Source organism: Accipiter gentilis, chromosome 33 (assembly GCF_929443795.1).
Source record: "Accipiter gentilis chromosome 33, bAccGen1.1, whole genome shotgun sequence".
In the NCBI taxonomy this organism is placed as follows: Eukaryota; Metazoa; Chordata; class Aves; order Accipitriformes; family Accipitridae; genus Astur; species Astur gentilis.
Genome location: NC_064912.1, coordinates 19195650 through 19222647, shown reverse-complemented (window position 1 = coordinate 19222647; position 26998 = coordinate 19195650). Strand labels below are relative to the sequence as shown.

The window sequence follows — 26998 nt, the reverse complement described above, 5'->3', positions numbered from 1 at the left end:
CACAGCCAGGACCCTGCCCTGGTAAAATACCTCTGTCTGCAACCCCTGAGAGTGCTGTAGTTCAGACTAGTCATTTTCCCTCATTTACAGCCAAAGGCAAGTAATAAAGAGCTTAAATGGGCTTAATTTGTAATGCTTTAACGGTACATTTTTGACGCTCTAATACCAAAAGCAGGGTGTTTTCAAAGGAGGCCATAAGCAACTGCCCACTCCATCACACAACTGCCTGCTTCAGAGCCAGCCCCACGGCTTCGGAGAGTGCCCTACTGACAGCGAGACCGAGACTCAGTTACGCATCAAATACCAGCCCAGAAGTAACAACCCAGGTGGGACCCGGCCCCTGCTCCGGGACCCAGCGCCCAGGCACGGCCACAGCTGAGCCCCACTTCCCCCGCACCAAGCCCGCAGCTAGAACCACATCCCCGCGTTCCTCCCTGGAAATAGATGCTGGGTCGTGCTGGCTTTCAAGTCTGTCCAAAGAGTTTTTGTCGCATCTTGTGGCTCTTGTCTTCTCGCAAGGCTGCCGGAGCCGGGCCGGCAGCGCTGCTCCTCGCACCGTGGGGCAGGACTGGCCCCGCTCCCTGCCTTCCCCTGCCGCTCGGTGCTGCATCGACGGCTGCAAACGGCGAGGCCTGTGGCGTTTAGGCTGTTGGGTTTGGGTTTTGTTTTTAAATCCCGCCCTCTCCCCTCTGCAGAGCTGTCGGGGATGAAAAAGGGGCTTTTATTGCCAGGGCAGAAGTCGCTGGTGGGGAGGGAGGTTCCTAAACTAACTGGAAACATATGGGACTTCATTAAAAAAAAAACCAAAACAACAAAACAAATGTTTTCTTTTCAATAGCAAAGCCACCAAGAGCAATTTACAGCCACTGTCTGTTTTCCCATCCTGTGAGTAGTTAACGCTGAAGACGGGGTGCCGGGGAGGGGGTGCCAGGTATACCCCACCCTGCGGGCCCCCACCACAGCAGAGGCGTGAGGCCGTAAGACGTTTGCACAGGGGCACAGAGCATCCCATGGGGCTCAGCCTGGGACACCGGCAAAACCAAAACAAACACTCCAAATTTAAAAAAAAAAAAAAAAAAATAATAGAAGCCTAACTGCTGCAGGTAAGAAACAAGAGTTAAACTCTTCCAGTCCTTTCTCATAGGAAGGGGGGACGGCAGGCAGCCAGAACTGGGCTGAAGAGCAAGCAAGAAAAGGAGCTTTGGTCACATTTGTCTTATGAGAATCGCTGGTGAGTAACAATAATAATAATAATAAAAAAAAAATAAAATAAAAAAAAGACTTTAAAATACGCCTTGTAAAAGCAACCAGTGAAGAGCAGAGCACAAAGCATCTCACATGGACACTGAAGGACAGGGCGTAGGCACCTCAGAAACGTCCGAGCTGGGGCAGGGGCAGGAGAGTGGCGGACGGCAGCCACCAACAAGGCTCAGAAATTGCTGAAAATCTCTCGCTTCTTGTTCCAGTCCATCTGCGGAGCCCTCTTCTTCACCCGCTTGGCCCGCACCTTCTCCTTGGCCTCAGCAGCCGTTGGACTCAGGGTCAGCCCGCTCTCCTCAAATGGGTCTTTCTTCTCAACGTCTCCATCCTGCATGGAGAAGGACGAAAAGATGTTCAGCCCACGGCAGCATCCCCCCCACCGCCATGAGCACGGCCACGGTGTCCTGCACTGTTTCACCCCGCACGGCCCGGGGAGAGGCAATTCCTCCAGCTGCACGATAAGCAAACGCTCAGGGGTGGGTTTTTTTGGAGCAGAAGGTCAAAGTCCCTCCCCTGTGCCATGTCTGTGGTTTCACCGGCGGCAGCAGCATCCGTGTGGCCACGGAGTTAATTACTGCATTGCATTTTGTGGGGGGTTCCCCCCCCCCCCCACCTGAAGAATGTGTGGCTGCCACGGCTAGAAGTGGAAAAGCAGAAACACAGAAGCTGTTGCCAAAGGGAAAACAAGCTGCTCGGTTTGTCTGCTGGGAAAATGAAAAATAAGTCCCCGGTGTAGGCAGAAAGCAGGGATGAGGCAGCAAGCTGGGGGAGCCTCAGGGCTTGCAGGGAGGGGTTGTGGCAAGGCCCCCCACCCTGTGTTTGCCTGCCCTGGCACCCGTTTGCTCCCAGAGCACCCGTGGCTAACCGAGGCAGGGACGGGGGGTGCGTGGGAGGACAGCAGTGCCTGCCTGGGTGCCCAGCTGGCCATGCCCGGCACGGCCACCGTAAGACGCCAGCCAAGGCAGTATTTGCTTTGGGAACTGTATTGAAAACAGCGTCTTTCCATCTGCTTAATAAAAGTACTTTTATAAGAAGAAAATTAACTTTCCTTTCTAAAATCACTGCCACTGCAGCAATGTGCCCTCAAGCCAGAAACCCCAGGTACCCAACCGCTAACCCCGACCCTCTTGTTCTTGCAGTAGGTGAAGGACAGCCACCGCCTCCTCAGGGTACAATTAACATCCTGGCCCATTGCATCCCTGCTGGGGACAGACCCAGCACCGGGTCTCCGAGCCCCCCAAACCCCACAGGGCTGGGAAGCATCATCCCTGCAGAGACTTGGCTCATCAGAGCTGGTTTCGGCGGGCAGCACGCTCCATAGTGGGCACAATCTAAAGCTCCATAGCAGGTACTATCTAAAGCTTCTGCTTCTTCAATCATGTCTGTACGGATGCTTTGCCAGGTCTCGGTGCCGGCCAGGGCAGAGGTGCCCGAGGAGCCGGGTTTGGGGAAAAGCGGCTGCTGCACCCCGGAGCAGCACAGCGGCGCTCTGCAAGCACCGCGCTCCTGTCAGTAGTGTGCAAACATACAGAATCAAGACCTTCTGTTTTAAGGGAACATTTTGGAGCCTGCCTACTCGCATTGCTGCCCTACCGCGCATGTGAAAGTCCAAAATATATGATTTCACAAACGCGGCTGATAACCATGGGCAGGTCGTCCACCAGCACCGCAAGGTAATGGCTCCAGCTTTGCTCTGGCTTACGAATGCAAACTGAACTGGGTGGTGGCTTGAATGAGCACACCAGGCTACGAACTGGGGGGCAGAGACACAGGCAAACCCCCTGCCACCCCTCAGGGACTCTGGTTTCTGGTGCAGAGGCGGGACAGCGATCTCCGAAACAGCCCACGGGAGGAACCGCCATGCTCAGGCACCAAGACGCTGCCCGGTTTTCCAAAGGCAGCAGCCGTTGGATCAGGACATGTATTATTTAATGCTCAGAGAGAAACGGAGATGCCAGACTGCAGGCGTTTGGCCACAGCTCTTGGACACAGCTGGCGTTCGAGATGTTTTAGAGGCTCTGGGGGCTCAGAGGAGGCTGCGTGAGCACTTGCTCCCATCAGACTCCCGCACCCAGCGGTCTGGGGGCAGGGGACAGCACAAGCACCCAGAACCAGCAGAGACCCCGCAGAGCACCTGCATGGAGGCATCCCTCTATTTTTAGCAGAGCCTCATGCTAAAGAAATTTTTGAGCAGTTTAGAAATCCCTTACTTCTTATTTTAAGAAAAAAAACCCAAAACCTGCTCAGTTAATAACACCGAGAGAATACCAGTCTATGCCTTGTGTTTACTTTTGGTCACCCCTTGCACAGCGAGGTCTGCCTTCGCTGCGGCGTTCAGCCAGGCTCCACCAGAGGAACAGCCCCAGCCCTGCAAGGCACCAAACCCACGCTCCTCCCATCTCGAGCAGCTCCTTTAAACACTGTGATAAATTCACTGTGCCCCAAGCTAAAAGCAACTTGGCTTTTTTAAAATTTTAGCCTGCCTTGTTCCTCTTAGCAGCACTTGAACCTCAGGGCTCCGCTCCTCCTGCCCTTGCGGCTTCCCAGCCTCGCCTCCCGCCCTGTAGCTTGTCAGTATAATTACACTTAAGATCCAAAACTCTCGTAGACATCCTTTCATCTCACACCTCCTTTCAAACTATTCGAGCACAAGTCACTGCCCAGCGAAGCGCCAATTAACTTGCTGCCGTTCTCCTCTGCCCGCGTTTGGGGCAGTGCCACCTCCTCCCCGAGGTGACAATGCCCAAAAGGACGAACACGCGCGAGTCCTCCCGCAGCCAGGACGGAGCACGCGTCTGCACCCTTGCAAAACTCGTCTGTTAATGGGGGAACATCTGCTGCTGCTGCTGGCAGAGGCTGTGCAACCCCCGCGAGCTTTTCTGTCACCCAGACAAAGAGGGGAAAGAACATTTCTGTGACAGCAGCTCGTGCTGCTACGGCACACGTCACCCCGAGGGTCCCGAGCCCTTGACCGGCCACCTGAAGGAGTTATCGGTCCATCCCAACGACGCGGCCACCTCCGCGCTGGAACCAGCAGCTGCTGACAGCTCACGGCTCCGTTTCATGCACATCTACAGTGCAAGGGATGAAAGAAAACCCTGGATTTTGTTTGCTGGATGGGTATAAGTATACCCAAGTCTGTGAGACGAAACTGGGAATGCATCGTTACACAGCACCACAAGGCAAGTATGTACCTACAACAGTGTGTAAAAGGGAGGGGGAATGTTTGGGGTTTTTACCTCTGATTCCTTCCCAGGACTCTGAAGGTCACTGTGAGATGAAGATGTGGATCCTCCATTCAGCTGGTGGAAATTAAAATGGTAGTCCAGTTTGCACAAAGACAGAATTAGGAAAAAAAATCAAAATAAAAAGCTAAGCAGAAAAACGCTCCAGCCCGGTGGGGACGGACAGCCCAGCCGCTGCGCCAGGCAGAGAGCAACGCCTGGCTTGTCCAGGGCCGGAGCCTGGAGGGGAGGGTCCTGCCGAAGGGACCCTGCACGCTCACGTGCACGCACACACCGGAGCTCCCGGGATTTGCGGGCAGAGCCGCTGCTCTCCCGCATCCCCCAGACCCTCCCGCCAGCGCCGGGCAGCCACTTGCCACCGCTCGCCTCCTCCCTCTGTCACTGGGAACAGGGATTAAATGGCCCCAAACCCAGCCTTGTTCAACCCCTAAATTAAAGCTGCAGCAGGAAGCAATTAAGATCAGCCAGCAGCAGTTAAACTGAGCTAAATGAGCCTTGGGGACATTACGAGCATCCCTGTCTGCTCTGCAGGCTGGCGAGTCATCCCAACAGGCTCACGTGTCCCAGGTGGGAGCCAAGGAAAGCTGGCGTGCCAGGAGCCTGGCCTCTCCCCCCTGATCCCTCTTGATCCCTCCAACACATTCCCCTAAGCTGAGCTAACCCGGGATGCTGCCCAGCCACCCCGGCCCTCGGGGCACTCCGGACCAGGCAAGTACTCACCTGAGTCTGTGCGGATCCGTTCGTCATGGGCTGAGGTACCACACCTACAGACCACAGAAAGAAAAGACGTGGTAAGTACGCTCAGCTGGGATTGCCGGCCTCGGGTCGCAGGCAAGCATCCCTCGGCATCGCCCACCCGAGCCTGCCTTCATCCCTGCCCACCCCACCAGCTCAGCGTGTCTCGTCTCTTGACTTTGTCCTTGTGCCGCTTCCGAGCCTGCACAAAAGCCTGTGCATCCCCCTTGGGCCCTTCTGGAACCAAATCCTTTCGAATTCCCCTGATTTCACTTGATTTCACCCTGTTTTTATCAGAAGAAAACACCTTCCAGGAAGCGGACCAAGTAACTTGCATTGTCCCATTTTTTTGATTGTTAATTTTTCTTCAGAAGCTGTTTCATCAGAAATCTTAAAAAACAACCCAACATTCTTCACCGAAATCAGCACCTTGGTGTCACAACAGCATGTGGCAAACAACCCACTCCCCAGGTACCCTGGCACTTTTTTTTTTTTTGCTCACTTCCAACGATTTGCACTAATAATATTCCACACGATGGCAAATTTTATGCAGATAAGCTGCCAGTCACTACAATCAAGTCATTGCTAAAGGCATTACCATGTCTCGTCTGTCTCAGGCTAACAGATGTGTTAATTGTGACAGGATTAATAACTGAATTATGCCAAGCATGAATGCTTCTTGGGGCAAAGCCCTCACTCTGTGCATCTCTCCAGCAGAAGACAATGATGTGGATGCACATCGCTGTGTCACCCGAAATCCAGTGACGCAAGAGCAGCACGTGGTGCCAAACGCATCTTGCAACTGCAGAGACCCAGGGCAGGTAACTGCGCGGCTCCAGAGCCGTCGTCTCCCTGCACCGCGTACGGGCACGGCTGGGCTTTCCGAAGGACCGATTTGGGGGCTGGATCAGTGCGAGCTGCAGGGATTCCTAGTGCAGATCAGGGCACCTTTGCACGCAAAAAAAAAATAAACCCAAATCATAATTTTGAGAGTGTGCTGGTGCAAAAGCCTCGGTTATGGTGTTGGGATCCTTGAGTATTTTATCACACTGAATGCTGGACTTGTGTTGATAAGCTCTGAGCGATGGTCATCAGAAGAAAGTCGGCTCATAGCAGAGATGATATGTTAAAGTCTCTGGTGTCATAAGAAGCTAAAAGATAATGTTATTTAAATGAGAAGCAAGCTTCAAATCACAAGCAACATTAAAGTGGAACTGGATTTTAAAAAAAAAAAAGTTATTTCAAAATTTGGCATGTCTCGAAATATTTTCCTATCTCCTTACTCCCGAAAGGTGCATAGCTCTTGAAGTATACTCATTGGCTAAAACATTGAGGTGCTCAGGATCAGCTGTAAGACTTTTAAATTGTCATCTTGAGGTCAAAGCAGTTTGATTAAAGAGCGCAATTATTATTTCCTCTTATCCTGCAAACAACAGAATATACCAGAGCACTTTGTCATCAACGCAGGTGCCGTCCCCGGCCAGCCAGACCCAATTCTTGATCTCTGACGAATGCATCGAGACGGCAGTGAGAGCTGCAGAGCCAAGGCAGGGGCTCGAGCACCCACCCGCACCCCCCCTCATGCATCCGTGGCCCTGGCTACATCCCCCCCCCCCGGGGAACAAGGGCTCCTTTATCGCTTGTGCCAGCAGACAGCTTCACCCCAGCTCCTCCTCGAACCGACGCGGAGCATCTGACACCGCTTTCGCCCCGTGCGCTTCTCAGCATTGTTTGACCTATTTTTTTTTGGACAAATCTCCCCATTGAGTATCCGAGGGAGCCGGGCTGCAGATCAGATAAGGAACAGCTGTATTGGGAAACAGAGCTCCCCATTCAGCCGGGGGAGCAGGACGGGCTGGGGAGCACCCCGCTCCCTCCCCATCCAGGAGCCGCAGCAAACAGGTCGGGGAGTGGAGAGGCAGCTTTCTCTGCCAGGTTTCAACAGCAAAGAAAATATTTCCTGCAACAACCACCCCTGTGATCGCCGTGGCGTGAAACCCTTCCCGCTGCACGCACACGGCGTTTTGCTCCGGTATTTTTCGATGCACCCTCAAGCTCCTTCACCGGAGCAAATAGCAACGGGGGATTTATGGCGTTCTCCCTCTCTGCCCAGCTCAGCACCCCGGGCAGACCGCTCCGCTCCTGGACCCTGCGGGTCCACCCACTCCCACACCAGACACCCTGTCTCCCAGGGTGTGGGTGCTGCAGCCGAAAACAGAGTGGCTGGAGGAACTGCTGTCAGAGAGGCTTCCCAGCCCCGACCAGATGGACCGGTTCCATCTGAGCATCCCTCCCGGAGCTCATCGCTCAGCGAGCGCCCAGCTCCCCCCAAACCCCACCACACTTTCCCTCAGCCGCTTTATGGCAGCAAGTTCCTAAGTTAATTATTCACCACGTAAAAATAACAAATTGCTTTTTGGCTAGGTTAGGAAGCGTTCTCACTATTTATAAATAGCTGGGTGGTGCTCAGGAAACTACCGAGGGATGAGACAGAAGGGAAACATGACTCTCCCTCACTTTTGAAATCCCACCCATGACACGGTGAGTCACAGGAACGGCGTAGTGTCACCCAGGGAAAGCGAGGTCTCACCTTTGGTGTGCTCCTCCGTGGGGGTCACCCCCAGCTTCTTGAAGTAATCATCTGTTTCGGGGTCCACCACCAGGAGCCTGGCTTCGTTCTCCCTGGACTTAATGTGGGACACCACCTCCGAGTGCCGCAGGCCTTCCACATTTATGCCGTTCACCTGCAAAGCCACGGCATCAGAACCCAAGTCCGAGATGCTGCTCAAAACCCCCCAGAGCAGCCTCCTCATCCCCTAAGGGATGGGATTTTCCTTTTTTAATTTCCAGTGGGATGGTAGGAAGGCTACAGGCTTTTTTCTTCCCCCTCTCAAGCCAGCCACAGCCTCCTACCACCCGCCCGGTGCCTCTGCCGGAGCATCCTTCGTGTTACTGCACCCCTCCGCCCGCATCCCAAACACATCCATCGGGAATCACAGACCCCACATTCCTCCATCACCTCGCCCACCCAGGTCCTGCCTAAAACGCTTTGGCTGCCCTCTTCAGTGATTTCAAACCCAGCCTTCACCTTGGACGAGCCCCAGGTATCTCAGGCAGCTACAGGGTGCAACCATGGGCACGGGCACTGGGCTGGGTGCCACCGGCACGTCCTTCTCCCTGGCCCTGCCCAGGTGGCTGCCCCATCACCACACCATCGTTCATCCCTCCGTGATGGAAATCCGTGGCTTTTCCACATCCCCGGCAGGCGAGTCCCCGTGCTTGCTGCACGGATTCATTTTTCCTTTCCCTGCGTGCGAGCCGGGACCTACCAGGGAACATGATCCTCTGCTCCTAATTGTTCCCTGCAGCGAGGGGACAATTGTGATTTCGAGACATTGTTCGAGGTGGAGAATGAATCACTCTTTGTCCCACAGGGGAAGGTCTCCACACTGCCCGGCCCCTCGCTGCTGGACCCGCTTTTGTGCAATAAACTCTTTTCAATGCTCCAGCCTGTCTCCGGCAAAGCTCGACCCACCCTTCGCCGCCCGTCCTGCCTTTGGCATCCAAAGGAGCCTGCCTGCGGGACGGCAGAGGGATGCGCTAATTCAGCTTGGATGGAGAAGGGCAGAGAGTGCTGGTGGAGCAGAGATCACCGGGAACAGAGTAACCTCCTCTTAAAAATAGCTACTCAGCTAATACAGCTTTCTGAAACAAATCAAAGACTTCAGAAACGTGTCCAACACAGAAAGGCCTTCGTTAGGAGAAGAGGACAGCAGGTTTTGTTTGTTTTTCTAAGCCACACATGACGTTATAACTGCATGCTCTGGCTGCACACGCCTGCTCTCCTGCAGGGCCACGGCTGTCCGGGATCACCAGCATCAACACATTTTTATTCCTCCACCGCCTGCAGACAGACAACTGCCTTCTCCAGTGCCAGACCCCAAAAACCAGAGCACACCGATGCCAGAGTCAGGGACCGAGCCCAGGAATGGGGTAACCCCATCCCAGCAGCCCCCCCGGGAGCTGAGCTACACCAGCATGGCATTGCCCCAGCAGCTCCCAGGATGCTGCAGCCCATTCCAGGGAAGCAGGACAGCCACGGTCTCTCTCGCTGCAAAATCGTGGCCGCATTGCGGCAGGAACGAGCAATTGCCGCCTCTGGGTCGTGCCGAGGCTGTCGGGGGGCTGGAGACCCTCCGTTCGGAGGGTCTCCAGCCCCCCGACAGCCTCGGCACGACCCAGAGGCGGCAATTGCAACTTCAATTGCTGGCTTGTAACCCCAGCAGCATCCTCCTGCCGCTCCAGGTCACCCCAATTCACACCCAGTGCTCACCCCTGGTTGAGCTCAGCCAGACAGCGTGGGGCTGCTCTCCCCCCCACCCCAGCACCCCCAGCCCTCCCAGGGCAGAAGGGCTGGGGGGCATCAAATATTTATCGAAGCCCCAAAGAGCGAGTACGGAGAGGATTGGGTTTCCGAGCTCGCCAGCTCACCCCTCGCCGCTTTGTGTGTGCCAGGCGCTCCGCCAAGCACCGATAAATAAATAACAGAACGCCTCGCCGTGACACCGCGCTGCTGGGAGATGCTGCCGCCGGTGCCCCGCTCCCGGCCCCGGCCCCATCCTGCTCCCAGCATTAAACTTTCAGGTGCTGGGAAGAGGCAGCAGCTCCCACCAGCTGAGGAACAATTATTCAAGGGGCTAGAAAGCAGGCGAGTGCTTTGGTCTTAGTATTTCCCCAACTCGCCCGGCTCTGCGGGATGCGAGTGTTTTCTTCCAGGAGTGCAAAGCCCGTTCCCACTCTGAGCCGGCAGCGAGGGCCACGGCTTGGTCCCCACGGGAGGGTTTTGGGGTTCACCCTCCTGGGGAAGGGCCACGTATCACCCCGAGCAGGGGACATCCAGGTGCTCCTGCAGCAAAAAGGGGTGATGGCTGCTGTGCCTGGGGCACCGGCTGCCAGATCAAGCCCTGCCTGTCCCTCTGTCCGTGCGCCGCTCAAAGCAGAGGCAGCTCTGGATGAGAAAAAACCTCATTCTTCAGGAAAAAACACAAGACACAAACAAGCCAAAGGGAGGGTGATTCCTGGCCGCATCAAAACTCGTGCTGTCCAGCGGTCGGTGACCAGGAAGCCACTTCCAAGAGCGGTTTCTCCCCGTCATTCACAATTTCGTGTCTTAACATCTCTCCAAAGCTTTTCTCCCTCTTTTTCCAAACGTCTGCCTGGCAGCGCATCAGCTCGGCCGGGCAGCACCGACCCACCCATATGCCCACGGCAGGACGTCAGACCGGAGGGTGGCTGGGTGGGGGGCCACCCCCTCCCCTGCGCTGGTGGTGGGACGGGTCCCATCCGTCCCTGCGCCCCTTACGCTGCAGCGGGCAGAGCCAGCTCCAGCACTGAGCGGCATCAGTCAATGCCACCGACTACGGGGCTCGCTGTGCTGCGGGGGGGGGAAGATGGGGACCCATCAAGCACCCCGTCTGTCCATGGGATCCCGCTGGCACCCCCGAGCCACCCGGACGGGCACTGGGGCAACAGTTCATCCGCTCCCCCCCTCCTCTGTGCCAGCGGGAGCCAGCAGCATCATCTAGATTTCAGCGCTCGCAAGTGCCTGCTTTGAACGAGCTGCCAAAGGACCGCAAAGCCACTGCCTAAGCACCCGCATCGCTCTTATGGCTCTGTATTACGGAGGAACACGGGGGGATCTGATGGAAAAGCTCAAGGGATGGGGGCTGGTTTCAGCTTCAGGCTTCCCGAGGGTCCCATCGCTTCTGCCATCCCTCTCCCCACCTGCGCGAGGGGGACAGGACCCAGCCGCCACTGCCAGACCGGGCAGGATTGAACATCCGTGCGCAGCATATGCCGAGGAAACCCCAAAAGGCTTCCCAGGCAGGGAGGTGCTGAGCCCCCGTGCCGTTACCTCCACCAGCCGGTCCTGGGGCCGCAGCCCGGCTCTGGAGGCCGGCGAGTCGGGGTCGACCGAGCGGATGAACTGCCCCGGCCGGGACTTCTCGCTGTGCAGGTTGAAGCCGTAGCCGTTGGGGCCTTTCTTCAGGTGGCAGAGACGTGGGCACAGCTCCTTCTGTCCGTTTAGATCCTGATTAACAGAGGAGGGGTTTGGGGGGGGAGACAAAACATGGCGGTTAATTTGGAGGTTTGGGTTTGCCCTAAAGCAGATGCAATTGTAAATAAAGCTACCAAGGAAGCACTGTATCTGCACCCTGTCCTCCCGTTCCCCGGAACGGGGACAGGTTAACAAATGAATTTCCTCTCATTGAGTCTATTTTAGAAAATCAATTGTCCAAAACCATTCCAGAAAAATTAAAACAAAACAAAAATGCATTTCCTTCACCAGAAGCGGCCCAGATAAAGTCCGCCCATACGCAGAGACCCCCACGGCTGCAGCCCTGGGCAGGGAGGAACCAAACCTGAGAGCCCGGGCAAAGCACACAGGCTCACCGAGACACTGGATTAACCTTAGTTATTTATTTAAGGCATTGCCATGCCCTTGGTCCTGGTGACATCGGCATCGCCCGCGAGTATGATCACAACCCAGCGGAGGGGCTCTGGGGGCCGGGGTGACGAACCCCACGCCTGACAGCTCCCCACAGCATCCAAAGGCTGAGCTTGCTATAGGATGAATGGTACAGGAACGTGCGAGGAGTTTAGTGCCTTCCCCCATCCCATGGAAAATGCTTTACAGCTCCTCGGGGCAGCCAGGGGAGCAACAAATACCAGCTTTTCTCCAGGTCTGCAGGACCCATTACATTCCCTGCTCTCCCCACCAGTCCCCACACAGCCCCTTCCCAGCCCACGCACTGGGCAGCACCGGCTCACGGCACAGCACCGCGTCCCCGGCAAGAGCCGCCTCGGAGATCGGGGTTTTTATTTTCATCTGTGGTTTAAGGAAAACATCCCCTGTGGCTGAGGTTTAATCTTTTGTTAAAAGAAATGCCACTCCCCTCCTGCTAACAGACGACATTTTTTTCAAATCACATTTATGGTGAAAGCAGGTACAGCCTTTCCTTGCAAATTAAAAACCCACGCAGCAATCTTCTCCACGTTCCTCTCTTGGCCGAGAGGTGCCAAGAAACACCAAACCTGCACACACACCCCCTCCCGCCGCGTACCCAAAGATGTCCTCCCTCCTCCACGCCGTGCTGCCTTCGCACTGGAACTGCCCGTGCCAACGGCTCCTTGCACCAGCAGCACCTCGGGCTTATTTCTGCAAAATACCCTCAACGTTGCTTAAAAGCCACTTCCTCTGCGGGAAGGGCTGCGGGAGGTGAGGGCACCCATGGCTGATGCCCAGGAGACCTGGCTTGGCCACCACCCTCGTAGGGGACCCCAGGGACGATGCCAAGGGGCTCCAGCTGCACACAGACCCCACGTGGCAAGAGCCAAAAAAGCCAAAGGACGTTTCCCACTGCCACCGTGGAGCCGGAGTATCCGCAGGGTCCCCGCGTGCCCCAACGACGATGGGGAATAACTCCGTTCGCAACGATACAAGGTGATTTTTGGCCACCGCGAGTCACGGTGGGGCAAATACGGAGGGCGGTGAAGAGCTGAATCAATTCATCAGCACTCGGCGACCTGCCAGCGGCACCCCCAGGGTCAGTGCCTAATTCCCGCAGGAGAAGCACAGCGTGCAAGCAAGCCGATTACTGGGTGGCCGAGCATTGCTGGCGAGCTGCTGGCTCCTGCTGCCGGGACCGCCACGGCTAAGTCGCTTTGGGGGCTGATCCAGTCTTCTTCATCCCCTCAAAGAGGGATTTTTCTGGAGGAGCATCAGGTGGGGGGACACAGAGCGGTCTCCCCCAGGGACCTGCCACGCTGGGGAACGGCTCTGCTGCTTTTCCCCTCCGGCACGGCCACGGAGCCACCGGCTGCCCACGGGGATGGAGAGAGCAGCCCCGCTGCGTCCTTCTGCCCCTGGGGCACCATGTTAATGCAAATGGCAAAACACGACAAATATTATTCAATGCACGTCCCTGTCCCCAGCCGGGTTCCCCACTTTGCAGAGCTCAGGGCCAGAGGATCCCCAGGCGCGGGGCATCGGCCGTCACCCGCACCGAGCACAGGCACCATCGGTGACACAAACACACCCAGCCGGGGTGACAGAAAACGAGAGATAAACCCAAATAATCCCTGCAAGAAATACCCCACTTCCTGCCACAGAGAGCACGTGTCCCCATGCCGTGAGCTGTGACCGTGGCCGCCTGGCAAGCGGGGGCTCCGGACAGCCCTCCCCAGCACCGACTGCCTGTTGCAGGATTTAATGCAATGGGGTGAGACCTGGGGATGGGGTAAGACCTGGGGACAGGGCAAGGAGAGGCAGAAACCCACCACAACTGATTCACTGGGGGGGGGGAAAACCGCCCCTCACCCCATCCGGAGCTCGCTCCGACCCCGCACGCACCCGCCGGCTCGATGGGATGTAAATAAATATCCCAGCACAGCTCTCTTCAACTGCTTACGAAATACTCAAGCTGGCGGGGTTCATGGCGGGTTGGAGGAGTTCAGGGGACAACTCTGGCGTGACTGCAGCCCCCATCCCCGCACAGCCCTTTGTTGAGAATACGAATGCAAAAAAGCCACCTTCCCCCCCCCCCATCACTTAGGGCCGCATTTTCCCAGGGTGGCTGACCGCACCAAACCTCCTCCTCCGTTCCCTCTGCGACTTGCTTCCTCACCTTGAGCTCTTCCCAACACAGCCCCCGTGGGGCTGACAGCCTGACATCCATCCCCCCCACCCCGCCACGGGCTCCCCAGCCCTGCCAAACCCCAAAGCAGGGAGGTGAGAGCAAAGCCTTCCCCATGGCCAAGCGCCAACGCTCGGCAGCCCCCGGGCAAAGCAAGAGCTGAAGCTGCAACCGCTTGCACCCATCTGCTCCCGCTCGCATCCATCTGCTCCCGCTCGCACCCATCATCTGCTCCCGCTCGCATGGGTGCGTGCCGACTGCGTTGTCCGACAGCGAGCAATGAGATCGGTCCCAGGGTCCTGGGGCAAAAAGCAGGGAGGAACTTTGGCCGTGGTTGCAATGCCCAGTGGGGATAGAGGTGGGTCGGGATTCAGGACCAGCTCGACCAGCTCAATCCCAGAATCCGGGAAGAAAAGAGGGATGCGAGATGACCAGTTCTCCAGCCCCCTTGACTCCTCGCGGCCAGGGTGCCAAATTCTTCAAAAAGCGCTTACAAACGAGAGCTGCTGTCGGCAGCGCCCATCGTGGCCATTGAGGCTTACTCGGACCAGCTGCAAACTGTACCCGAGATTTACAGAGGTTAATTTAGCAATGCAGGGGTTTTCTAAAAAACAAACAAACAAAACAAAACATGGAGAGAGCCGCAAGAAAAGCTTTACTGACTGCTCATGCGCACACAATGCACCGGAGCGTGCGGGGCGCAGGGATGCTACCGGGACAACTTTTGGAGGAAAAGAGACCCACAGGCACCTGCCCAGGGAGACGCTCTCGGCATCGACACCTCAATGCACAGATCGGTTCTTAAAAGGGAAAAATCATCGGTGCAACATCGAGACCAATCTGTACAACCATCCACTGATCGATAAAACCCAGGTCCTGCCAAAAGCGGGCAGGGTTCCCAAAGCGTTCCAGCTACCTGCTCAGCAAAAGCCAGGACCAGCCCCCCCGCCTCGCATCCTCTCCCTCCGCAGATTTAGCACGCCTGTGTTTTTCCCATGGCCCCAGCGCAGTTGGTTCACCCTAACTGCAAACATTTCCAGCTTGCTTAGGAGTTCTTCAAAAACTGAAGAAAACAGGAAATGATTCAACCGGCCAAAGAGGGTCGGATCCGCGCGACCTTAAAGGATGCACAGGGCTCTGTGCAGCTAGGAAAAGGGGGCACGTCTCGCAAGCAGAGGGGAATGCGTCTGGGATCACCCATTTGGGTTTTAAAAGGACCTTTTTAAACCATTTTCCTCTTCCTCCATTTTTACAGGGTCACAGCTCCGGCAGCAGTGCGAAAGCACCAAGAAAGTCACCCGAAAATGCGGCGCTGTGGCTGCCGTCCCAGCGCAGAGATCCCCCGGCCTCGGCAGGCGGCTGCGGGGAGACACGGCGGCAGGGCCAGTCCCTCCGCCTTCAAGGGATCCCCCGGGATCACCGGGGAAATCAAATTACCCAATAAATAAACCACACAGGGGAAAGCTTCGTCTGCAGGATCTCTTTGGCTGTGAGGGTAGTAACCGGTGCCATGTCCCACGCGGACTTGCTCTGCTTTCACCACAAAATCTTGAATTCAAGGTCCTTAACTGAAATGAATTCAAGATCTTTGTTTTAAATAAATAAATAAATCCCAGTTCAGCATCTGTTCTGAGCAGAAATCCTCAGGCAGAACTGCTTATCCTCCCGCAGAGATGATCTGGGGCTTTCGCTGGGCTCTTAAACCTCCCAACTAACGCAATCCTCGACCACTGGAAAAAACAGGTCTTAGACCACAACTCTGCTTAATCCCAGAGAGGGGCTTTGCAAACACTGACGCTCCCCTCGCTTCACCCAGACCCGAGCACATGCTCAAACACTTTGCACTTACGTGCTCTGTTGACACAGAGCTGCTGCGTCTCTTGCCAGCTCTGCTATTTATTTTCTTTTTGACCAGTGCCAACGTTTCCCTGGTTGTGTTCTGGGAAGATATTTCCTAAGCTCCCGGGGGGATTTTGCCTTTGTGAAACTCAAGCCCTGCGACGAAGCGTTCCCTCTAACAGCGGCACGTTATCTGGGCTCCCCAGAAATTCACCACCGCTCACCCCTGCAGAAACACTTCGGTATTGCTCCAGAGGAGGCTTTGCCGCCCTTTCGCATGCCAAGAACATAAAAGCTAGTTTGGGTAAGTTAGATTTGCACATATACTAGAAAGCAACAAAAATTAACTGTATTTCTTGACTATTTGCATGCAAAAAAGAATTGCAAAACAAAGCCAATTTTTTTCTAGGAATCTGGATACTACCAGTGACCAGTAATTTCATAAATTGTATTAAGAAGAAATGGCATGGCATGGCATACTCCACCTACAAGCATCACTGGCTATACCCATCCACAGGTATGCATGTGCAGATAAATGCTGCTTGGACAATAAGCTGCATTGCCACATCACCCCTGGAGCTGCCGCTTGAGACAAATCATGGTCATTTTAGAAGGAAAAAGGTTTCGGAAACACTGCTCAAGCTGGTCCATTTAAAAATGCACAAACAAGACATTAAATAACAATGAAATGCTTTCAATAAAGCAAAACAAACCAAAACTGTTTGGGTGTTGCCAGCTCTCACAATCTCATTGCAACTGTTGCAGCATCTGATTTTTTTTTCCGATAGAGTTTCCAGTGCTGCTGCTGGGAACTGGGGTCCCCTGGGAACACCCCTTGGCTCACCGCAGCACAAGCTTCGTGCCACCCCTGTGCAGGTCCCTGCACTGACTGGGACCATTCCCATTCTGACGGATATTTCCAAGCACACTCCACCATGGAGCTGGTATCTTAAATGTCATCCACTCTGATTAACGAGGGGTTTCCATGCAATTAATTAGTAGGTGCCAGCCTCCAAGCGAGCAGGATCCCCTCGCAGAAGCACCAAACCGCCGGCACTTTGGTCTTTTCTGTTTCCTGAAACAAACTCGCCTCCCGGGTGTTGAGGGGCGGCAGAGCAGCCCCCCCACACTCCGCTGTCCAAGCAAAACCCTCCTGCCCCTAGAAAAGCCCCTCGCTGGCTCCAGCGCCCACCCGCCAGCCCAAGCTCAAGACCACGAGGCTGCCGGCATCAGAGACCCGCTCGCCATCACCGCCGACCCAGTCCCAAGCTCCGGTTCCAGCCCCTGTGCTCCCCCCCAGCCCCTGCCCACCACCTCCACCTTCCCAAAAGGCACTAACTCCCAAAACCAACCTGTGCGTTCCAACCATCACCCGCAGCGTGACTTTGGGCAGGGCTGGGGATGAAAAGGGTTTTTCAAAGACCTCCGTCGCGCAGGCATGGGTACGTGCTTTTGAGCACGACGCAAACTCGCTGGCCAGCCCAGCCGGGCTAGCTGTCGCCCAGCCCTGGGCAACCCAGCCAGAACGGCCGCGGGTCTCTCCCTGCCCAGGATGCTCAAAGCCGACGGTGGCCGAGTGCAGCCGTGTCGGGTCCCAGCACCATCTCCAGCCCCTCCACCCCGCAGCTCCCCGCGCTACGCAGGCAAATGCATGCCCCGTGATGGGCTAAAACGCCTTGAAAAGTCACACTTTAAGGGTTTATTCCAGGAATAAAACACCGGCGCCAGCACGGACACCTGGCTCTCCCGGGTCCTCCAAGAGAGGAGAAGGAGAAGAACTGAGCACACACACGCACAGACACAGAACTAGTCTAGTGGCCAAGGCCGGTTTGGTACCATCGGCACGTCGCGGGGCAGAGCCGCTCCTGCAGACCGACGCGCCGAAACCACGATGCTGCTGTGCACCTCAGCAAGTGGGGTCACCCCCTGAACCCCCCCCACTCCGAGGCTGAAGAGATGCTCTCGGCAACAGCCGGGAAGCAAGCGGTGTCCCACGGCGGCACCGCAATGGGAATGGGAGCTCCGGTCCCGCTCACCCCCCTCCCGGCACGGGGATTTGCTCAAACTGAGCTGAGCTCATCTGCCACGGGTGTGACGGCTGCCTCGGCTCCACCACTGTGCGTAATCACCGGAGATCAGGGCTCGACACCTAATCGGCTCAATCCTGCCTGGGACCACCTCACCCGCAGCACTCCGCACCCACCGGTGCTTTTGGGGCTGCTCCCGGCACCGGCTCCATCCCTCCACGGACCAGCCCGGTGGGCTTCGCCGCTTCTTGGGGGCGGCCAAATAGGCTCTAATTGCTGCTGTTCGGAATTGCACCCCTGGATGCGCTCCAGGCTCCGGATCACCCTGCAACACGTCAAGCCTTTCCGCCTCTGCTCAGCCGAGCTGGAGAAAACACAGGCAGGAGCATTCCTGCCTAATTTACATTGTTAACATAGTTTCTTTTAAGTCAGCTCCCGTAGCGTTTCCTCTCCTTTCACATGTGGTTTTGGTCAGAAAATGGCTCCTTTGCTCGCCTGCTCCCTGCAAAGAAAACCTCTGCCAGCAAATCCCACCAGGACTGGGGGACACCGGGCTCCCGTCCTGCTCCGTGGCCACCTCGGGACACTGAGATGTCCTGGGGGGGGAGAAGGGACACTGCTCAGGGCCTCAGCATCCATCCCCGCTGTCTCACCTCCAGCCAGGACCTCTCCATCCCCTGCACTTTGGCTTCTCCACTGCAGGCAGCGAGCCCCAAGGGATGCACGGGAGGGACGCACAGGGCGGACGCCTTTGGGGGTTGCAGAGGAGAAGGGCAGCTCCGGCAACGCGGGAAACCCACCAGATCCCAAACACCAGCAGGGAGAGCAGCGAGGGGCGATGCTGGGAGCTGGGAAGGAGCCGAGCGGGGGGAGAAATTCATGCAGGAAGGGGGCCTGGGGCCGCAGCAACACCAGAACAAGGGGCCCATTTACACCCGCCCTGACATGGGCACCCTCCCTTGGCAGTAACGGTTATACTGGGAGCCGAGCTGAGCCGCCGGCAAGCTTTAATTGCCACTATTATTACTACAATTTTGTTGGAAGCTCAAAGGCCGCTGCCTTTGCACAGATTTAGGGATGCACTTAACTTTAAGCAGATGTTTATGACCCTGATCTGGGAAAGGGAGGGGGGGTTCGCATGTCCCCAGTGTGAAAACCCGCTGTCTTTCACGCTACAAAGATGAGGAAAGCTGGGAGAAGCAAGAGCCCTCACCTCGGCTGCCGGCAGTGCCCGCAGCCCCGCTTGCCATGAGAACCAGGGAGGCTTTGGGCTCGTGCCACAGCCAGGAGCGGGATTACTGCCTCCATTCACTGCCGTGCCAGGGATCCGCCGCCTGCTACAGCGGGACTGGTTTTCATTCCCCTTCCCCCAGGAATGACTCAAATTTTCCCATTAAAGCAGCACCAGAAAGGGGTCTATTGTAGCCCTGCATCCCCCCACCCACCCCAGGCCAGGGGGACCTCAGTGACGCTTTTCAGGAGGGACAGGGCTGACTGCTGATGGCAAATGTCAAAGGAGCCTCGAAACCCAGCCAGAAAGCGGGACCACCGGCCAGCAACGCCACGGGGAGGGGGGCAGAGCACCCCCAGGACCGCACTGTGGGGCGAGGACACGGCAGCTCTCCCACCGTCGGGAAAAGCAGACCGAGGATGCTCCCAGGGCTTCCCAACCCCTGGATGGTCCTCAGCTCCGCGCTGGGATGCTGCGGCCCCCCGCACACCGCTGGGAAGGGTTCGGGGGGGTCCATGCCTCCCTCCCTCCCCGGCCGCACACGTTTCACCCAGCTCCGTCAACCGGCTCGGAGTCAGCCAGCGCCGAATCTGCTCCAACTCCAGATGTTGGTGAAATGCTATAAATAAAGGAGGGGGAAGGGGAGACAGGGCTGGTGGGACGCCAGGCCCACCGAAACACAAGCAGATGTTCCCCTTCCCCGCGGTGCCGGGCTGCACCCATCTGCAGCTGGGGCTGGGGACAAAGGTGGCAAATCCAGCACCCTGAGGTTCCCCCGGCCGGAGAGACCCCCCCCAGCACCTGCAGATGGGAGGTAATTTGGAGGTTTTCCACCAGCCAGCCCGGGAATAAATCCTCAGGCAGGACCAGCTCAGTAAACAACCTGCTTCCATTTTTATACAGCCACAACTCTAATTACCACCCGCCCCGTTAGCCGAGGAGGTGTTTCAGCTCCGACACCAGCAGGCAAAAGAGAAAAACCTCGCTTTGTTCTTCCAATACAGACGCGACAGCCTGACCGACGTCTTAAAGCTCGCTGCTTCACAGCATCTGCTGGGCAGTGGCAGCCGCTGCCTCCACATTGCGACCAGGAGAAAGTTTCGGGTGCTCCCGGCAAACGAGCCGGGACCACGGCAGTGCCCACGGCAATCACTGCCCTGAGAGAAAAAGGGGGACTCAAAACACAGCTGAGCTGCCCCGAAATAGCTTTAGGTAGAGGCTGCGATCACCCTGAAACAAGCAGAGTTATCTTAAACGTCACCGTGAGGAGAAGAGGGCTGCTGCAGGTTCCCACCGGCGCCGGCACAAACCGTGCCGCGGTGCCACCGTCCCTCACCTCAGCGTCAAAGCTTCGCGTCACCACCGACCCAAACTGCCAGGCACCTCGCCCGCTCGTGTGGGCTACCACCCTCAAACGCGAGATCTGGGCTTTTGTAGCTTATTTAAATTGCTTCCATTATTCAAACTGCTCCAATTATTTAAATTGCTCCAGCTGGCTTTGAGTGATAGAAGGATCCCCAAAAATTATGTATTTGTTTTTAAAGGGCAAAAGACATTAAGATTTGCACTCTTTTCCTCAACGGCTGCAGCACTGCTGCCCCTGCATCCTCACACCAGCCCAGGGGGCTCAGCCAGGCGCTGTCTCTCTGCTCTGGGGGGCTGCTGGAGGAGCGGGGGCTGCACCGGCACGCACGCCCAGCACCCTTCGGACACATCCTGACGCTTTCTCTGCCAACGCGCAGCATAAAGGGAGCGAGCGAGGATGGCAGGCGAGCTGGGAGACAGCCGACTGATTCCAATTAGCAGTGGAAAGTGTCCAGCCATGGGTATTCAGCAGGACCCACAGCCAAGCTGCAGCTGATATGGTAATTCGGATATTTTCAGCGAGTCTCCAGTCTCCGGCGGGTCTGCTGCGGCAGACGGGAGCACCAACTCAGGAGCTGGCTGTGCGGGCTGGGATGACACCGAGTCCCTGCTCTGCCTTCGCTCGCAGCCCGAGGAGGATTAGCGTGCAATGGGAACGCCGTGCCCGCAGGACGGCTCCTTCCAGCCACGGAGGGGAAGGATGATGCCCGCAGCCGGCCACGGTGGGTACCAAGCCTCGGCAGGAATCCGCCGACCCTGGAGACACTCACCCTCAGCCCTGCAGCAGTTTCAGACACAGCGGGGAGGGGGACACGGACACAACGGTGTGGCTTGTCACCGGTGACCCACAGCACCCAGCAGCCCTTTCCAGGGCAATGCAAAAACAATCAGAAAAAATTAATGAGGTCCTTCTCTGTCCCCTGGCGCTGCAGGAACAGCATGAAGAAGGGGTACGCACCCTGCCTGAGCCACGAACCAAAGCATCCAAGGTCTCCCCCAAGCCCGTGCACCCCAACCTGATCCCTTCCAGGATTCAAACCCCCCGGGAGAGCGGGGCGGCCGTGCCAGCACCCTGCCGCAGAGCCAGACCTCGGCTACGGCCCCAGACACGACAAAAGGTTATTATCCCGAGAAACTGCCGGGCAGGAGAAAACAAGAGCAGGAAGGATGTGAAGGGTGGGGAGGACGCCTGATCTCCAGCCCACGGTGACAGTGCCTGCCAGGCTGGGCTGCCCCACGGGACAGCACAGCTCCTGCCCCCCACCCCGGGCACCGCGCACCGGAGCGGGGTGATGGGAAAAGCATTTCACTTACAGCCTCCCACCCTTAAACAATTTGCTGCCCAAGAAATTAAGAGCCCGACCTCATCAACTGCTGATACCCTAAGGTGAGGGGGGTAAGCCGAGATTTGCCCGTCTCCAAAATCCCCAACAGCGTGCCGCAGCTTCGGCCATGGCATTATGGAAATCCCCAAGCACAAAGGGGTCTCTCAGGAGAGGGGCTGCGGTCGGGGCCACATCCTGATGAGGACCACACATCCCCGGTGGGGACAACCCTAACTGAGGGTCCCCGACAAGCACACCCCCCCGGCGAGGGCGGCTGGCTAATGCTGGGACCCCAGCCCGGTCCAGCTCCGTGGGGTCTGTCTGATCCCATCCGCCTTCCTCTCGGCAGCGATGCCACCGGCCAAGCTGTCCCCGCTGTTCCTCAGCAATCCTACAGCTGGGGAATTTCTCAGCCACAAGCTGCAAAAAGCAGCTTTTTTTTCTTCCCCCACTCCGCTTTGCTGGCGTTTGAGCAGCCTCAGACAGCGAAGGCACCCGCGCTCTCCCCCGGGCAAGGCTGGAGCCAGGAACAGCAGCCCAGGCTTGGCTGGGAGCAGGGAGCAGCTGGGCCAGCCCAGGGAGAGACGGGGAGGGAGGGAGGACAGAGGAGACCAAAACCGCCACGTGCATGTGTTTTCTTTGAGAGACAACTTTTCCAGCATGAGCTGCCAAAGGAACACGCAATCAGGATACCTGCGAGCTCCCCTGCTCCGGAGGGATCGGCTCGGGGACAATGTGGGGCAGCAGCGTGGGTCCTTGCAGGCTGGGATTTGTCCAAGAAGAGAAACACTGGTTCTCCATTCTGGATGTAAAGGGATCTCATCAGATCTAGACGGATTTGTTTTCCAGTGGGTAGGAGGGAAAGGAGGCAAGGAGCATCGGTTGCTCTGCGCAGGGCTCAAACCACAGCTCGAGCTGCTGGAACAGGGGGAAAAGTCCTTCCCACGCTTCCCATGAACCCCCCCCCAGCAGGGGAGGGATTGCTGCGGGCAATAGGAAGGCAGCGGGAGATGCTGGGAATGAGCTTCCCTGATCGCACGGTGCTCTCTCCCTCCGCAGGGGCCGAGCCCCGGGGGAGAGACGTGCCCCGCTCCGCAGCACCCCTAAAATCGGAGGTACAACTGCCACCCACGGCGGCACATCTCTATGTCCTCAGCGCTGCTCCGAGGACAGGCGATGGATCCCAAAGGGAGCCTTGCGCGCAGGGCAGGACCCAAAGCACACCCTGCACACGAGCTCGCGCTCGCTTGCAGCCAGAGGCTCTGGCCAGAGCCGTGCACCATAAAACCGCTGACCATGCCGTATTAGCCTGCCCTTTAGACTCCTCAGCTTCTCACCGCAGCCAAGCCTTGAGCAATCACCAAATCATTCGTTAACGCTGGCCCCATTCGTTGCCTTTAATAACCCTGGGTCACTAACAGGAATCCAGTTGTACCAGCTTTGCGCTCCCACAGCGACCGGCTTGGCACGACCAGCGCCGAGGGAAATCCCCCTCCAGACGGTGGGGGCTCTCACGCGATGCACCGGGCACCACGGGGAGCACCGCTCCCTCCCCAGAGAACACCGTACACCCCAGGACAGGCAGGGCTCTCCCAGCCGCATGCCCAGGGAAGGAAAGATATTTTTCTTAAGGGTTGAGGTTGCTCAGCCTCTTAACTCCTGGCTCTCACCCTGCGGGCTGCACGGTCACACTGCAGCGCCCGTGCCAGGGCTGCGGGACCTGGGGAACGCCATCGCAGGACCGCGTAGCGAACCCCACGTCCCACAGCTGCTTCTTGCCCGCTGCGATCCACGGACCACGGGGGCCAGCACCAACCCGCTCAAACCCACTGAGAGCTGCCCCGAAAGCCCGATTTCTGGGGATGGGGTGCAGTCCCCTGCAGGTCAATAAATAACCCGCAGCCCCGCAGAAAGGCGCCTGTTGGCCGAGACGTCTAAAACGGGATGGGGAAGCCCGTGTTCTGCACCACGGGCCAGCAAGGACGCTGCTCCTGGTCCTACCCCCGAATCCCCGCAGCCTCCCCTGGCCCTGGAGGAAGAGGTCACGGGTGCTGTATTTAGACTTGCAGAGCCCAATACAGCACGTGTGAGGTGGGAGACAGACCGCGCAAGCCATCGTACCGGCCCTTTGGGGCCGATCTTCTCCCCCTGCTCTGCCACCAAACCCACCCTGTGCCCAGGCTGGGGCGAGGGGTGCAATGGGCAGGAGGAGCTGGGTGCAGCCCCACAGGCGCTTCAGCCCCGCAGAGCACGCTGCACGCTCACCGCGCGCTCGCTGCGCACCTTCCAGCTCCCATCGGTGCACAGCAGCGTTTCGCCGTCCCCAGCATGGGGACGCATCTCTGCCTCCCCAGCCCGGCCCCTGCCTGGGGAAGGGGGGAGAACAGGCGCTGCTCTGTGAGTGCCGGGGAGCACTGGGACCAGGGAAGTTCAATAGTTTACTACCAATATTTGTCTTGGCCGGGCGGCACGGCTTGCTGGAGGAAACGGGGCAGGGGGAGGGCTCCAAACATCCTCTGCATTCCTTATAATGAAAGTAAAGCCAGTGCTGTGGCACCCGCGCTTGGGGTTAACCAAATGTAAGGCCTTTTGTATTTAAAAATCCGGCAATAAAATATCCAGGGGTGCAATTTTCCAAAAAGCAGGAGCGAGGGGGCCTTGCTCCCAGCCCTCGGCGTGACAAGCGAGCTACGCGCTCCTCCCAAAAACCCACAACTCAAAGATTTTGCACAAAATCTGCCCATGGAGCCAGTCTGGACACAGCACCCGAAGTCCATGGCTCTGCCTGGGGCTTTCAACCTCCTCCAAACAACTCAACCCTCCTTCCACAGCCACCAATGCAAAATGCTGGCGCCAGCTCCATCCCACAATGCTGCTGGAAAACACGGGATCAATCGGGGAGCATCAGGTCTCGCTCAGCCTGTACCACTGCGATGCTCAGCTCCAAAAATCACGTTTTAAACCCCAGCCTCTGAAAAACGAGAAGACTGCAGAAGATGCCCCTCGCTTGCCAAATGCTGCGGGGAGCCGAGTACCCTCCCGGCCGCTGCTCCTGGGACGAGGGGCTGGTGTTTATCTCCAGCAGGAACGGCACCTCCGTGCTGGGGCAGATAAGGAGGTTCGGAGGCGGCTCTGCCTGCGCAGCGGCGGGTGGTCCAGGACAAAGTGCGTTTCCGACGCGGTGCGGGAGGACCTCCCGCGATAACCCTCGGGTTCGGCACCAGGCTCCGGCTGCTTCTGCTGATAAACCTTGGGTGAAGGTGGGTGCACGGTGTCAGGCACACTCCGGGGGCTCTGAGCACGCTGCGAGCTGTGCTCCTGGGAAGGGCTGAAGAGGACCAGAAAGCCGCAGGGAAAGAAGACACCCCGGCACGGCGCTTGCAAAACCGAAAGATGGATCCGGGTGCCCAGCAAGAACCAGCAGCCGCTTCAAGGAGCGGCATGAAGAATTTTTTAATCCCCATATTCAAGCTGTCCCAACCACCTCTCCAGCACGATGCGGGGTCTCCCACGTACCCCATCCCCAGGGCAGACTCAACCCCCCCGATGTCGGTAGGAGCGCTGCGCTCGTTAACAGCTGCCAGACAAGAGCAGGGAACTCTTCCAGGCAAAGCAGACTATTCACCCCGCTTAGAACTAATTAGGGCTTGTCTTAATTAAATCCTGCTAACCATGAACAACCCCAGGGCCAGAATTAACAGATTTACCTGGGATGGCCTTTGGCCACTCATAAGGGACTGCTAGCCCAGCACGAGCGGAGCCAGCCCCGTGCCGGCCACGGTGGCTGCGGACGTGGCAAGGCAGGAGCAGTCAGGGCTCGGGAAGAGCCACTGGAGACCATTCCCTGGACAGAACATCACATCACCGGGGATGCCGGTCCAGCCGGGTGGTACAGCCCCGGCCACGAGGGCTGCGGGAAAAGCTGCCGCAGCCCGCCAAGGCAGGAGCGGAGGGATTAGCCCTCCCACCACCTTTTGTGCTGCTCGTTTCTTTAAGGGGATTAGTCCCTGTAAATCTGTAAGAGGGTTTAATCACATAACACCACGGGTTGAGCGGCGGGGCTCCCGCCGGGTCCGTGCAGGCGGTGAGCCTCATTTAACTGGGTTTGCAGCAGACAGTGATGGAGGGGTCCGGGACCGCATCCCGACACCAACTCACTGCTCCTCCCTGGCCCGCTCCTCTCTCGAGCATCCCCGGCCATGGGGCAGCGCATGGGATGGCTCAGTGTTGGGGCTGGAGACCCCACCGAGGGAGAGACCCGCTGCCAGGCAGTCAGAGCCTGAGATGCCCATAAAGCAGCCCCGCACACTACTGCGGCACTGGTACCTATAGGGAATCACCTTTCTTACCTTCCCCTTGCTCATAAAACTACTTTTGAATTTGGCTTGCACAGACTCACCACTAACAGACATCTACCAGCGGCTTATTTTACCTGGTAACAAACTCTCGCAAGGCTTTAGTGGGAAAAGAGAGACATTTAGCCAACAAAATCCAGCTTGAAGTCTGGTTACGGTTTAAACGTACACAGCAGTGGAACTAAAACACTCAGGAGTCCAGGCAAAAGCTCTAACGAAGTTAAATTGTGATACGGATCTTGCCAGAAATAATTATGTCGACAACTTGGTGTTTAGTTCCCTATTTATAGAGACCTGTGATTCTGGAGAAACCCTTTGCTGATTATGAGTTTAACTTTTTCTCTCTCTCATATCCCAACCTGGAGTCTCCCAAGACCACTACCTGTAAAATCTCCATACCTAGAGATAGAGCCAAGGACTGGGAGCCAAAACCAGCTCAATTCAGGCCCTCATTTATACACCAAGTTCTCCCATAGTGCTGGGTAACTCACTCCACCTCGCAGCCTCAGTCTCCCCAACTGAAGGGCAGGAACGAAGCGCGCAGAAGCGATGCCACAGCCATCGCATCATACTCGCGTGCCGTTACAGCTGCCATCAGTAAAGGGATGTCACCTTATGGATTAAAAGGAGCTCTTTAAAACCTCGTTTGGAAGTCAGGTGTGCCCAGCCAGCAGCTGGACGCCCTGGCCCCTTCCGACCCAGGAATGCACGCCGTAAATCAGAATCCGCACGGCACCTTTGCCCCATGTGTTTCCTCTTCCCACGAGCGATGCTGTAACGCCGGCACCTTCTCCCCTGGGTGGGAGCAGCCCTGTGCCCAGAGGGGCTGGGCAGGAGGAGGTGGGATTCACCCAGACCCGCAGCATCGCCTGCAGCACTGCCGGGTCCGGGGTCAAACTCCTGGAGATGTTTTATTCAGC

The 26998-nt window shown here is 57.2% G+C and overlaps 1 protein-coding gene across 1 annotated transcript in view; it reads right to left on the bottom strand.

Moving 5' to 3' along the window:
• Positions 1–914: 914 nt before the first annotated feature.
• NHERF2 (NHERF family PDZ scaffold protein 2) overlaps positions 915–26998 on the bottom strand; it is a 38456-nt gene continuing 12372 nt past the window's right edge. The window contains exons 3-7 of the mRNA XM_049790963.1: positions 11155–11331; positions 7831–7984; positions 5226–5269; positions 4500–4562; positions 915–1588 (exon numbers count right to left, since the gene is read on the bottom strand). Of these exons, the coding sequence (XP_049646920.1) occupies positions 1430–1588; positions 4500–4562; positions 5226–5269; positions 7831–7984; positions 11155–11331 (597 nt within the window). The 3' untranslated portion in view covers positions 915–1429. The remainder of the gene's footprint in view (positions 1589–4499; positions 4563–5225; positions 5270–7830; positions 7985–11154; positions 11332–26998) is intronic.